The sequence below is a fragment of the Narcine bancroftii genome, chromosome 8 (genome assembly GCF_036971445.1).
Source record: "Narcine bancroftii isolate sNarBan1 chromosome 8, sNarBan1.hap1, whole genome shotgun sequence".
In the NCBI taxonomy this organism is placed as follows: Eukaryota; Metazoa; Chordata; class Chondrichthyes; order Torpediniformes; family Narcinidae; genus Narcine; species Narcine bancroftii.
Genome location: NC_091476.1, coordinates 58,840,906 through 58,856,859, shown reverse-complemented (window position 1 = coordinate 58,856,859; position 15,954 = coordinate 58,840,906). Strand labels below are relative to the sequence as shown.

The 15,954-nt window shown below is 46.6% G+C and overlaps 1 protein-coding gene across 1 annotated transcript; it reads left to right on the top strand.

Annotated features, from left to right (window-relative positions):
* Positions 1-1,849: 1,849 nt before the first annotated feature.
* Positions 1,850-6,733, top strand: LOC138742002 (putative uncharacterized protein FLJ46204; the record flags this gene model as incomplete). The annotated part of the gene is made up of 5 exons (XM_069896197.1): positions 1,850-1,871; positions 2,560-2,706; positions 3,517-3,962; positions 5,602-5,673; positions 6,617-6,733. Coding segments are annotated over exons 1-5 (804 nt in total), but the record flags the coding sequence as incomplete, so codon positions are not given.
* Between the last annotated feature and the right edge of the window lie 9,221 nt (positions 6,734-15,954).

Here is a 15,954-nt window from a genome sequence, read left to right as displayed (position 1 = left end):
GAAGGTTTTGCCTGCAATGGAGAGCAGCGTGATTCCCCTGTAGTTTGAGCAGTCTGATTTCTCGCCTTTGTTTTTGTACAGGGTGATGATGATGGCATCACGAAGGTCCTGAGGCAGTTTTCTTTGGTCCCAACAAAGTTTGTAAAACTCATGCAGTTTGACATGCAGAGTTTTGCCGCCAGCCTTCCGGACCTCTGGGGGGATTCCATCCATACCTGCTGCTTTGCCACTTTTTAGTTGTTCAATTGCCTTATATGTCTCATCCTGGGTGAGGACCTCATCCAGCTCTAGCCTTAGGGGCTGTTGAGGGAGCTGGAGCAGGGCGGAATCTTGGACTGAGTGGTTGGCAATGAAAAGAGATTGGAAGTGTTCTGACCATCGGTTGAGGATGGAGATCTTGTCGCTGAGGAGGACTTTGCCGTCTGAGCTGCGCAGCGGGCTTTGGACTTGAGGGGCCGAACACAGCCTTTAGAGCCTCGTAGAAACCCCTGAAATCGCCAATGTCCGAGCTGAGCTGGGTTCGCTTGGCGAGGCTAGTCCACCACTCATTTTGGATCTCCCGGAGTTTGCGCTGAAGATGGCTGCATGCGCGACGGAAGGCTTGTTTCTTCTCTGGACAGGACGGCTTTGTAAGGTGAGCCTGGTGGGCAGCTCGCTTCTTTGCCAGCAGCTCCTGGATTTCCTGGCTGTTATCATCGAACCAGTCCTTGTTTTTCCTGGAGGAGAAGCCCAGTACCTCTTCAGTGGATTGCAGTATGGTAGTCTTTAGCTGATCCCAGAGGGTTTCAGGGGACGAGTCTGTGAGGCGGATTGCATCATCGAGCTTTGCTTTGAGGTTTGCCTGGAAGTTTCCTCTCACTTCGTCTGACTGCAGGTTTCCAACAATGAACCTCTTTCTGGGGGCTTTACTGTTCCTGGGCTTTGGCTTGAAGTGAAGGTTGAGCTTGCAGCGAACTAGCCGGTGGTCAGTGTGGCATTCCGCGCTGGGCATGACCCTGGTGTGGAGCACATCTCGTTTGTCTCTTTCTTGCACCAGGACATAGTCCAGGAGGTGCCAGTGTTTGGATCGGGGATGCATCCAGGTAGTATTCAGGCTGTCCCTCTGCTGAAAAAGGGTGTTTGTAATGACAAGCCACTGTTCTGTGCAGAGCTCCAACAGGAGGCGCCCATTGTCGTTGCACGTGCCGACACCATGCTTGCCCAGGATTCCTGGCCAGGTTTCTGAGTCTTTGCCGATGCGAGCGTTGAAGTCACCAAGGATGACAACCTTGTCGGCTGTAGGGGTGCGTTGAATGAGGTTGCACAGGTAGAACTTGTCCTTTTCTGCTGGTTTCGCCTGGAGGGTTGGAGCATAGACACTGATGAGGGTGAAGCGACGCTTGTTTTGAAGGGGGAGTCGCATGGACATGATCCGGTCCGAGTGGCCTGTCGGGAGGTTTTCGAGTTTGGAGGCAATGGAGTCTTGACCATGAAGCCTACACCAGATAGGCGTCGTTCATCCAAAGGTTTGCCAGACCAGTAGAGTGTGTAGCCCGTGCCGCGTTCTTGGAGGCTGCCTACATCTGCCAGGCGGACTTCACTGAGAATGGCTATGTCGATGTCAAGTCTGAGGAGTTCATGTGCAATGAGGGCAGACCGACGTTCAGGTCAGTGGCTGTCAGCCTTGTCTAGCATGGATCTGATGTTCCAGCATGCTAGCTTGAGTTTGTGAGCATCTTTTGCCGTGGAGGGGGAGGACGTGGAGGGGGAGGATGTGGAGGGGGAGGACGTGGACCTGTCCTCGGGGCTGTGCAAAGAAGCTTTTAGGTGGAGTGCAGTGCACGCAGTACTGGCCCCACCCTTTACACCCATGGTTTGTGTGCCGTGGTCAAGTAAGCTGGGACGTGGCAGAGAGGTCCTTGGGTCGTAGGTTATAGGCCTTCTATACAGGGCTGGAGGGTTTTGCCTCCCCTCCTAGGTCAGTCCATACTGCCCGGACCGGGGCCGAGGCATACACACACACTCACACACACACACTCACACATACATACACACTTGCACACTCAGAACCACACACACACCCACACCCACTCACACACTCACACACACAACAAAACACCTACACACACACTCACACACACCCCACACACACACTCTCACACATGCACTCACACACACACTCATTCACACTCATTTGCACACACACACCCATAGACACATAAACATACAACTCACACTTTCAACCACACACCCACACACATACACACACACATTCACATGCACTCACACACACACTCACACATCCATGCACTCATACACAACAAACACCCAGTCACACACAGACGCACTCTCACATACCCATACGTACACATATACACTCACATACACACGCACTCACACACACACACTCACACATACACATACACATTTGCACACTCTGAGCCACAAGCACACCCACACCCACTCACCCACACACACTCATATATCCACAACAAAACACCCACACTCACAAATACACACACTTACTCACACACACACAAACCCACAAATACACACACACATTCACTCACACATACTGAGACACACACTCACACATTATCTCACATGAACACATCCACGCACATGCACACCCACACACACATCTAACACAATTACAACCACACACCCACACACATACATACACACACTCACACATACACACTCACATACACTCACCCACACACACTCATACACACATTCAAACACACACTCACACACATACACACACACTCACATACAAACACATGCACATATGCACTCACATTAACACTCCCTCAGACACACACTGTCACACACACACATATAAATACACACACACTTACACACTCAGAACCATACACTGACACACACCCACTCACCACACAGAGCAAAACTCCCACACTCATACACACACTCACACATACACACACCCACACACACTCATACACACACTGAAACATGCACTCACACACATACACACACACTCACATACAGACACATGCACATATACACTCACATATACACACATTCACACTCTCTCAGACACACACTGTCACACACACACATATAAACACACATACACTTGCACACTCAGAGCCATACACCCACCCACACCCACTCACCACATCGAGCAAAACACCCACACTCACACACACACTCACACATACACACACACCACACACACAAACCTCACACATTCTGACATACACACTCGTTCACTCTCACATGCACACATCCAAACACACCCGCACACACACACCTACAACCACACACCCCCAAACACACACATTTGCACACTCAGACCCACACACACACCCACACCCACTCACACACACAACAAAACACCTACGCACACACACATCACACACACATTTATAACCACACACCCACACACATGCACTCACACACACACTCATACACACTCATTTTTACACACAAATACACTCTCACACACATACACCCATAGACCCACAAACATACAACTTACACACTTTTAAACACACACACATATACACATACACACATTCACACACACTCACACATACACTCTCACAAACACTCACACACACACACTCACTCACACACATTCACACAGATACATACCAACACACATCCACTCACATACCCACTCACCAACATATACACTCACATACTCACACACTAACACAGCCTCAGACACACACTCTCACACAGACACTCACACATACACACACTCACACACCCATGTACACATACACACCCACACACACAAACACTCACACACACTCTCACATACCCACACACACAAATATACACTCACATACACATGCACTCACACAACATCAGACACACACACTCACACATACACTCACACATACACACACACATACACAGACATACACACATACACCCATGTACACATACATGCACATATACACTCACATACACACACACTCACACACACACTCACACATACACACACACTTGTATATTCTGAGCCAAAAGCACACCCACACCCACTCACCCATGCACAGCCACTCATACATCCACAACCAAACACTCACACTCACACACTCACAAATACACACACTTACTCTCACACACACAAACTCACAAATACACACACACTCACTCACACATACTGAGACACACACTCACACATTATGTCACATGAACACATCCACACACATGCACACCCACACACACATCTTGCACACTTACAACCACACATCCACACCCACATACACCCACTCATACATACGCACTCACATACACTCACCCACACACACTCAAACACACACTCATACACACATACACACACACACTCACATACAAACATGTACACATATACACTCCCATACACACACTCACCCACCCTCAGACACACACTGTCACACACACATATAAACACACACACACACTTGCACACTCAGAGCCATACACCCACCCACACCCACTCACCACTTAGAGCAAATTACCCACACTCACAAACATTCACATATACACACACCCCCACACACACAAACCTCACACATTCTGACATACACACTCAGGCACTCTCACATGCACACATCCAATCACACCCACACACACACATCTACAACCACACATCCCATACACACACACTTGCACACTCAGACCCACACACACACATCAACTCACACACCCACTCACACACACAACAAAACACCTACACACACTCACACAAACACACACTCACACATACACACACACACATTTACAACCACACACCCACACACACATGCACTCACACACACCCTCATTTTCATACACAAAGACACTCACACACACCCATAGACCCACAAACACACAACTAATACACTTTAAAACACCCACCCACACTCACTCACCACTTAGAGCAAATTACCCACACTCACACACACTCACATATACACACACCCCCACACACACAATCCTCACACATTCTGACATACACACTCAGGCACTCTCACATGCACACATCCAATCACACCCACACACACACATCTACAACCACACACCCCATACACACACACTTGCACACTCAGACCCACACACACACATGCACTCACACACACCCTCATTTTCATACACAAAGACACTCACACGCACCCATGGACCTACAAACACACAACTAATACACTTTCAAACACACACCCACACCCACAAACACCCACTCATACATACAAACTCACATACACTCACCCATACACACTCATACACACACTCAAACACACACTCATACACACATACACACACACACACTCATACAAACACATGCACATATACACTCACACGCACACTCACACACCCTCAGACACACACTGTCACACACACATATAAACACACAAACACTTGCACACTCAGAGCCATACACCCACCCACACCCACTCACCACATAAGCAAAACACCCACACTCACACCATACACCCACCCACACCCACTCACCATATAGAGCAAAGCACCCACACTCACACACACACTCATACATACACACACCCCCCCACACACAAACCTCACACATTCTGACATACACACTCAGACACTCTCACATGCACACATCAAATCACACCCACACACACACCTACAACCACACACCCCATACACACACACTTGCACACTCAGACCCACACATACACACTCACACACACCCATACACACTCATACACACACTCAAACACACACTCATACACACATATACACACACACACTCACATACAAACACATGCACATATGCACCCTCAGACACACACTGTTACACACACATTTAAACACACACACACTTGCACACTCAGAGCCATACACCCACCCACACCCACTCACCACATAGAGCAAAACACCAACTCACCACATAGAGCAAAACACCCACACTCACACCATATACCCACCCACACCCACTCACCACATAGAGCAAAAGACCCACACTCACACACACACTCACACATACACACACCCCCACACACACAAACCTCACAAATTCTGACTTACACACTTATACACTCTCACATGCACACATCAAATCACACCCACACACACACCTACAACCACACACCCCATATACACAATTGCACACTCAGACCCACTCATACACACTCACACACACACCCACACCCACTCACACACCCACTCACACACACAACAAAACACCTACACACACACTCACACATACACACATTTACAACCACACACCCACACACATGCATTCACACACACCCTCATTTTCATACACAAAGACACTCACACATACATACCCATAGACCCACAAACACACAACTCACACACTTTCAAACACACACCCACACGCATACACACACACACATTCACACACACATACATACCAATACACACACACATCCACTCACATACCCACTCACGAACATATACACTCACATACTCACACACTAACACAGCCTCAGACACACACTCTCACACACACACTCACACATACACACACTCACACACCCATGTACACATACACACACACACATTCTCACATACACACACATGCAAATATACACTCACATACACATGCACTCACACAACCTCAGACACACAAACTCTCACATACTCACAGACATACACACGCACAAACACAGACACATACACACTCACTCCCATGTACACATACGTGCATATATACACTCACATACACACACACTCACAAACACACTCACACATACACACACACTTGCACACTCTGAGCCACAAGCACACCCACACCCACTCACACACACACAGTCACTCATACATCCACAACAAAACACCCACACTCACACACTCACAAATACACACACTTACTCTCACACACACAAACTCACAAATACACACACACACTCACTCACACATACTGAGACACACACTCTTACATTCTCCCAGACGAACACATCCATACAGACTCTCTCACATAGACACACATGCTCATATTACACTCACACACACACACACACACACATACACACACACACACACACACACACACACTCGTAGGTTTAAGGATGTGTGTGGATTTGAGTGTTAGACTGTGTGTGTGTCAGTATGTGTTAGTGTGTGTGTGTGAATGTGTGTGTGTCTGAGAGAGTGTGTGGATGTTTAGTTGTGTGTGTATGAGTGTGTCTGTGAGTGTGTGAGTGGTTGTGGGTGTGTGTGTCTCCGAATGTGTCTGAGGGTGTGTGAGTGTCTGTGTATGTGTATATGAGAGTGTATGTGTGTGAGGGTGTGTGAGTGTGTATGTCTCTGAGTGAATGTGTGTGAGTCTTTGTGTGTGATTGTGTGTGGGTGTGTATATGTGTATGTATGAGGGTGTGTGTGTGTAAAGGTGTGGGAGAGTGGGTCTTGGGGTGTGTGTGGGTCTGAGTGTGCAAGTGTGTGTGTGGGGACGTATGATTGTAGGTGTGTGGGTGTGTGTGGGTGTGTATGTGTGGGTGTGTATGTGATTATGGGTGTATGTGTGAGTGAGTGTGGGTGTGTGGTTGAAAGTGTGTTTGTTGCATGTTTGTGGGTGTATGGCTGTAGGTGAGTGTGTGAGTGTGTTTGTGTGTGTATATTTGTGTGTATGAGTGTGTGTGTGAGTGCATGTGTGTGTATATGTGTGTGTGGGTGTATGGTTGTAAGTGTGTGAGTTGTGTGTTTGTGTAGGTGTGGATGTGTGTGTGGGTGTGTATTTGTAAGTGTGTGAGTTGTGTGTTTGTGTAGGTGTGCATATGTGTGGATGTGTGCATGTGAGAGAGTGTGTACCTCAGTATTTGTGAGTATGTGTGTGTGGGGGTTGTGTTTGTGTGAGCGTGTGGGTTGGTGGGTGTGAGTGTGGCCTGTGTGAGTGAGTATGTGAATATGTGTGCATGTGTGAGTGTGTGCATGTATGTTTATGTGTGTGCATGCGTGTGTGTAGGTGTATGAATGTGTGTCTATGTGAGTGTTTTTGAATGTGCGTGTGTGTGGAGGTGAGTGGTTGTTGGTGTGAGGGTATGTGTGTCAGTGTGTGTTAGTGTGTGTGTGAATGTGTGAGTGTATGTGTGTGTATATGTGAGTGAGTATGTGAGTATGGCTGTTTTGTTGTGTATGTGTGAGTGTGTATGTGAGTGTGAGTGTGTGTGGATGCATTTTTGTGTGTGTGGGTGGATTTGGTGTGTGTGAGTGTTTGTGTGTGAGTGTGTGTGTGAGTGTGTGTGTATGCATGAGCATGTGTGTGAGGGAGTGTGCTTGAGGGTGTATGAGTGTGTGTGGGAGAGTGTGCGAGCATGTGTGTGGGCGTGTATGCATGTGTGAGTGTGTTTGTGTATGAGTGTGTGGGTGTGTGGTTGTAAGTGTGTGAGTTGTGTGTTTGTGTAGGTTTGCACGTGTGTGGATGTGTGCGTGTGAGAGAGTTTTTGAGTGTGGGTCTCAGAATATGTGAGTGTGTGTGTGAGTATATGTGTGTGAGTATATTGTTGTGCAAGTGTGGGGGTGAATGGGTGTGTCTGTGTCTGTGTGTGTGGATGTGTGTTTGTGCATGTGTGAGGGTGTGTGTGTGAGGGAGAGTGTTTGAGGGTGTATGAGTGTGTGTGAGAGAGTGTGTAAGTGTGTGTGCATGTGTGAGTGTGTGTGCATGTGTGAGTGTTTGTGTGCATAAGTGTGCGTCTGTGTATGAATAAGTGTGTATGTGAGTCTGTATGTGTTTTGGTGGGTGGGGGTGGGGCTTGTGGTGGTGTGTTTGTTTTAGTGTGTGCGAGTGTATGTGTGGGTGTATGTATGTGTGTGAATGTGTATTTGTTAGTGTGTGCATGTGTGTGAGTGTGTGTGTATATATATATATGCGCATGTGTGTGTGTGTGTGTGTGTGTAGTTGTGTGGGTGTATGTGTGGGAGTGTTTGTATTTGTGAGTGTGTGGGTGGGTGGGTGTAGGTGTGTGAATGTGTGTCTGTGTGTGAGTGTGTTTGAATGTGTGTGTGTGGAGGTGTGTGGTAGCAGGTGTGAGGGTGTGTGAGTATGTGTCTATATGTGAGTGAGTGTGTGAGTGTGGGTGTTTTATTGTGTGTGTATGAGTGGGTGTGGGTGAATGGTTGTGGGTGTGTGTGGCTCCGAGTGTGCATGTGTCTCTGAATATGTGTGAATGCATGTGTGTGAGTGTGAGTGTGTGTGTATGAGTATGTGTGTGAGGGTGTGTGTCTCAGGGTGTGTGTGTGAGTCTCTGTGTGAGTGTGTGTGAGTGTCTTTGTGTGTGTTTGTGTGTGTGGTGATATGTGTGTGAATGTGTGTCTGTGTGTGAGTGTGTTTGAATGTATGTGTGGAGGTGTGTGGTTGTAGGTGTGAGGGTGTGTGTATGAGTATGTGTGTGAGGGTGTGTGTCTCAGGGTGTGTGTATGAGTTTCTGTGAGTGTGTGAGTGTCTTTGTGTGTGTTTGGGTGTGTGGTGGTAGGTGTGTGAGTGGTGTGTTTGTGTAGGTGTAAGAATGAGTGTGTATGGATGTGTGAGTGTGTGTCTCAATATTTGTGAGTGTGTGTGTGGGGGTGTTTGGGTTAGTGTGTGCATGTGTATGTGTGGGTGTGTGTGTGGGTGTGTATGTATGCATTTGTGTGTGAGTGTGTATGTAGTTGTGTGTAGCTGTGTGGGTGTATGTGTGGTTGTGTTTGTATTTGTGAGGTTGTGTGTGGGTGGGTGTGAGTGTGACATGTGTGAGTGAGTGTGTGAACATGTTTACATGTGTGAGTGTGTGTATGTGTGTGAGTGTGTGTGGTTGTAGGTGTGTGAGTGCATGTCTGCGTGTGAGTGTGTATGAATGTGTATGTGATGTTTGTGTGGTTGTTGGACTGAGAGTGTGTGTGTGATTCTTGGTGTGAGGGTGTGTGTGGTTGTGGGTGTGTTTGTATGCATGTGTGTGAGAGTGTGTGTGTCAGTATGTGTTAATGTGTGTGTGAGTGTGAGTGTGTGTGAGTATGTGTGTGTATATGTGAGGGTGTGTGGTTGAAAGTATGTGAGTTGTGTGTGGGTGTAAGGGTGTGAGTATGTTTGTGTGTGTATGTGTGTGGGTGGGTGCGTGGCTGTAAATGTGTGAGTTGTGTAGGTTTCCATGTGTGTGTGGATGTGTGCATGTGAGAGAGTATGTGAGTGTGTGTCTCAGTATGTGTGAGTGTGTGTGGATGTGTGTGTATGTGTGAGTGTGTGTGTGAGTGTGAGTGTAGGTGTTTTGTTGTGTGTGGGTATGGGTGTGTTTGGATGTATTTGTTCAAAAGTGTTTGTGAGTGTGTGTCAGTATGTGTGAGGGTATGTGTTGGTGTGTGTATGTGTGAGTGTGTGTGTGAGTGTGGGTGTTTTGCTCTGTGTGGGTGTCCGTGTGGGTGTGTGTGTGGCTTTGAGTTTGTAAGTTTATATGTGTGTGTGAGGGTGTGTCTAAGGGTGTGTGAGTGTGTGTGTATGAGTGTGTGTGGGTGAGCATATGTGAGTATGTATGTGTGAGTGTGTCTGGTTGTAAGTGTGTTAGATGTGTGTATGGATGTGTAAGTGTGTGTCTCAATATTTGTGAGTGTGTGTGTGGGGTGTGGATGTGCATGTGTGTGGATGTGTTTGTGCGAGAGAATGTGTGAGTGTGTGTCTCAGTATGTGTGAGTGTATGTGTGAGTATGCGTGTGTATATGTGAGTGAGTGTGTGTGTGTGTATGTGTGAGTGTGGGTGTGTTTGTATTTGTGAGTGTGTGAATGTGGGTGTATGTGACTGTGAGTGTTGGTGAGGGTGTGGGAGTGGGTGTAGCTCTGAGTGTACAAATGTGTGTGTGTTTATATGTGTGTGAGGGTGAATGTCTCAGGATATGTGAGTTTGTGTGTATGTGTATGAGTGTTTGTGTGTGTGTGTATGTGTGTGTGGATGTGCATGTGTGTGGATGGGTTCATTTGAGAGAATGCATGAGTGTGTGTCTCAGTATCTGTGAGTGTGCGTCTGAGAACATGTGTAGGTTTATTGTGGTACATGTGTGTATGTGTGTGTGTGGGGGTCAGAGTGTGCAAGTGTGGGTGTGTGGTTGTAGGTGTGTGTGAGTGTGTGTGTATTTGTGTGCATGTGTGGATGTGTGTGTGCATGTGTGAGTGTGCTTGTGCATAAGTGTGTGTGTATGTTTGAATGTGTGTGCATGTGGGCATTTTCTTGTGCATGTGTCATTGTGTGTGGGTTGATGGGTTTGGTGTGTGTGAGTGTTTGTGTGTATGTGAGGGTATGTGTTTGAGGGTGTATGAGTGTGTGAATGTGTACGTATGCATATGTGTGTTAGTGTATATGTATTTGCGTGTTTGTGTGTGAGTGAGTGTGGGTGTTTTGCTCTGTGTGGGTGAGTGGGTGTGGATGTGTGACTTTGTTTGTATATGTGTGTGCGTATATGTTTGAATATATGTGTGTGTGGATGTGTGTTTGTGGGTGTGTGAGGTGTGTGTATGAGTGTATATATATTCATGTGTGTGCCTATGTGAGTGTGTTTGTGTGTGTGCATGTATACATGTCAGAGTGTGTGTGTGTGTGTGTATATATGAGGGTGTGTATAAGTGTGTATGTGCATGGGTGTGTGGTTGAAGGAATGTGAGTTGTGTGTTTGTGGATGTGTTGATGAATATGTGAGTGTGTTAGTGTGTGAAAACGTGTGGGTGTGTGGTTATGTGTGTGAATTGTGTATTTGTGTATGTGTGGGTGTGTCTGGATGCGTGCATGTGAGAGAGTGTGTGAGTGTGTGGTTGAAAGTGTGTGAGTTGTGTGTTTGTGGGTGTAAGGGTGTGGGTATGTGTGTTAGTGTCTGAAAATGTGTGTGTATATGTGTGTGTGTGAGACTGCATGTGTGTGTATGTGTGTGGTTGTGGGTGTGTGGTTGTAAGTTTGTGAGTTGTGTGTTTGTGTAGATGTGGGTGTGTTCATGTGAGAGAGTGTGACTGTGTGTCTCAGTATATGTGTACATGTGTGTGAGGTGTGTGTGTATGTGTGAGTGAGTGTGTGTAGGTGTTTTGTTTGTGTGAGTGTGGGTGAGTGGGAGTGGGTGTGTGTGTGGGTCTGAATGTGCAGGTGTGTGTGTATGTGTTTGTAGGTGTCTGAGTTTGTGTATGGGTGTGTTTTGATGTATGCATGTCAGAGTGTGTGTGTGTCTGTGTGTATGTGTGAGGGTGTGTATGAGTGTGTGTGTATGTGTGTGGGTGTGTGGTTGAAAGTGTGTGAGTTGTGATTTTGTGGGTATAAGGGTGTGGGTGTGTGTGTTAGTGTGTGAAAATGTGTGTGTATATGTGTGTGTGAAAGTGCATGTGTGTATGTGTGTGAGTGTGGTTGTAAGTGTGTGAGCTATGTGTTTGTTCAGTGTGCCTGTGTTCATGTGAGAGAGTGTGTGACTGTGTGTCTCTGTATGTGTGTGTGTGGGTCTGAATGTGCAAGTGTGTGCGTGGGGGTTATGTGTTTATAGGTGTGTGAGTTTGTGTATGGGTGTGTTTCAATGTGTGCCTGTGAAAGTGTGTTTGTGTGTATGAGTGTGAGTGTATGTGTGTGGGTGTGCAGTTGAAAGTGTGTGAGTTGTGTTTTTGTGGGTGTATGGGGGTGGGTGAGTGTGTTTGTGTGTATGAGTGTGTGTGTGAGTACATGTTTGTGTATGTGTGTGTGGGTGTGTGGTTGTAAATGTGTGAGTTTTGTATCTGTAGGTGTGGGTGTGTGTGTGGGGGTGTGTAGTTGTAAGTTTGTGAATTGTGTATCTATGCATGTTTGTGTGTAGTTGTGTGGGTGTGTTTGTATTTGTGAGTTTGTGGGTGGGTGTGAGTGAGGCATGTGTGAATGAGTTTGTGAACATGTGTACATGTGTGTGTGTGTATGTGTGGTTGTAGGTATGTGAGTGTGTATGAATATGTATGTGAGGGTTGTGTGGTTGTTGGTGTGAGGGTGCGTGTGTGTTGGTGTTGGTGTGTATGTGCATGTGTGCATGTGAGAGAGTGTGTGTCAGTATCTGTTAGTGTGTGTGTGAATGTGAGTGTGTGTGAGGGTGTTTGTGAGAGGGTGTGTGTATATTTGTGTGGATGAGTGTGTGTGGGTGTGGTTGAAAGTGTGTGAATTGTGTGTTTGTGGGTGTAAGTGTGTGGGGTTGCGTGAGTGTGTTAGTATGTGAAAATCTATGTGTATGAGTGTGTGTGCATGTGTGTGTGGTTGTAGGTGTGTGAGTGCATGTGTGGATGTGTGTATGCATGTGTGGGTTGTGTGTGTGAGTGTGTGTATGTGTGAGGGTGTGTGTGTGAGGATGCGTGTGTATGTGTTTGTGTGTGAATGTGTGTGTCAGTATGTGTGTGTATGTGTGAGGGTGTGAGTGAGTGTGTATGAGTGAAGGGATATGAGTGTGTGTGAGAGAGTGTGAGTGTGTGAGCATGTTTAAGTGTGTGTTTGTGTTAGTGTGCGCGAGTGTATGTGTAGGTGTGTGAGTGTTTGAGTGTGTATGTATGGATGTGTGTGTGAGTGTGTATGTATTTGTGTATTGTGTGTAGATGTGTGGGTGTATGTCTGAGAGTGTTTGTATTTGTTAGTGTGGGCTGTGTGAGTGAGTGTGTGAACAGGTGAGCATGTATGCATGTGTGTGTGTACTTGTAGGTGTGTGAGTACATGTCTGTGTGTGAGTGTGTGTGTATGTGTATGTGTGTGAGGGCATGTGTCTAAGGATCTGTGAGTGTGTGAGAGTATCTGTGTGTGAGTGTGTGGGTGTATGAATGTTTGTGTGTGTGAGTGAGTGTGTATGTGAGTGTATACGTGAGTGTGTGGGTATGTAAGTGTGTGTGTGAATGTATGTGTTTGTGATTATGTGATTGTGTGTGTGGCTGTGTGTACGTATGTGAGTGTGTATGTATGTTTGTGAGTGTGTGTGTATTAATGTGTGTGTGTTAGTGTATGTGAGTGTGTGTGTGTAACTGTTTTGTTGTGAGTGTGTGTTGTAGAAAGGGTCTAGGTGTGTGTGTGGGTCTGAGTGTGCAAATGTGTGTGGTGGGATGTGTGCTTGAGGTGTGTGAGTATGTATGTGATTATATGTGTTTGGGTGAGTGTGGGTGTTTAGTTGTGTGTGTATGTGTGTGTGTGTGAATGTGTTTGTGTGTGTGTGTGTATGTGTGTGTGTGTGTGAATGTGTTTGTGTGTGTGTGTATGTGTGTGTGTGTGTGTGAGTAGATGTGGGTGTGTGTGGCTCAGAATGCCCAAGTATGTGTGTGTGTGTATGTGTGATTGCCTTTGTGAAAGGGAATGTGTCTGAGTGTGTGAGTGTGTGTGTATGTGAGTGTATATGTGCGTGCATGGGTATGTGTGAGTGTGTGTGTGAATATCAGTGTGAGTAGGTGTGTGTGTATGTGTGAGTGCATGTTTGTATGTGTTTGTGTGTGTGTATGAGTGTGTGTGTTAGTGTAAGTGAGTGTGCATGTGTGTGAGTTTGGGTGTGTATTTATGTGTGAGTGTGTGTGTAGCTCATTTGTTGTGAGTATGGGGAGAGTGAGTCTGGGTGTGTGTGTGGGTCTGAGTGTGCAAGTGTGTGTATGGGAGATGTGTGAGTGTGTATGTTATTATGTGTGTTTGTTTGAATGAGCATGTGAATGAGGGTATTTAGTTGTGTGTGTATGAGTGTGTCGGTGCATGTGTGTGAGTGGGTGTGGGTGTGTTTGGCCCAGAGTGTGCAATTGTGTGTGAGATTGCCTGTGTGAGAGGGTGTGTGTCTGATTGTGTGTGAATATGTGTGTATGTGTGAGATGAGTGGGTCTGGGTGTGTGTATGGGTCTGAGTGTGCAATTGTGTGTGTGGAGTGTGTGGTTGTAGGTGTGTGAGTGCATGTGTGGATATGTGCATGCCTGTGTAAGTATGTGTGTGCATAAGTGTGTGTCTGTGTATGTTTGAGTGTGTGTACATGTGTGTGTTTTGTTGTGTGTGGGTTTGAGTTTGTGTGTGTGTATGAATGGGTGGGTATTGTGTGTGTGTGCGTGTGTGTATGTGAGTATGTGTGTGTATGTGTGAGCATGTGTGTGAGAGAATGTGTGTGTATGTGTTTGTGTGTGAGTGTGAGTGTGAATTTGTGTGTGTGTTAGTGGGTGGGGGTGGTGTGTTGTGTTAGTGCGTGCAAGTGTATTTGTGGGTGAGTGTATGTGTGTGTGAGTGTGTATGTATGCATGAGTGTGTGAGTGTGTATGTATTTGTGTGTTGTGTGTAGTTGTGTGGGTGTATGTGTGGGAGTGTTTGTATTTGTGAGTGTGGGCTGTGTGAGTGAGTGTGTGAACAGGTGAGCATGTGTGTGTGTCTGTGTTTGTGTGGTTGTAGGTGTGAGAATGTGTGTCTGTGTGTGTTTGAATGTGTGTGTGTATGTGGTTGTAGGTGTGAAAGTGTGTGTATGGGTTGGTGTGGATGTAGGTGTGTGAGTGTGTGTGTGTCAGTATGTGTTAGTGTGTATGTGTGAATGTGAGAGTGTGTGTGTATATGTGAGTGAGTGTGTGAGTGTGGGTGTTTTGCTGTGTGTGTATGAGCATGTCAGCGTGTGTGAGTGAGGGTGTGTGTGGCTCCGAGTGTGCAAGTGTCTGTGTATATGTGTGAATGCATGTGTGTGTCTGAGGGTGTGTGAGAGTGTGTGTGTGATGGTGTGTGTGTGTGAGGGTCTGTGAGTGTGTGAGAGTGTCTGTATGTGTGAATGTGTGGGTGTGTGAGTGTTTGGGTGTGTGATTGAGTGCCTGAGGGTGTGTGGGTGAGTGTGTATGTGAGTGTATAAGTGTGTGTGTGTGGGTATGTAAGTGTGTGTGTGTGAGTGTTTGTGTTTGTGATTTTATGAGTGTGTGTGTATGAGTGTGTGTGAGTTAGTGTATGTGAGTGTTTATGTGTGAGCGTGTGTGTAGCTGTTTTGTTGAGTGTGCGTGTGGTAGAGTGGGTCTAGGTGTGTGTGTGGGTCTGATTGTGCAAGTGTGTGTGTGTGGAGATGTGTGCTTGTAGATGTGTGAGTATGTGATTATATGTGTATGTGTGAGTGAGAGTGTGAGTTTGGCTG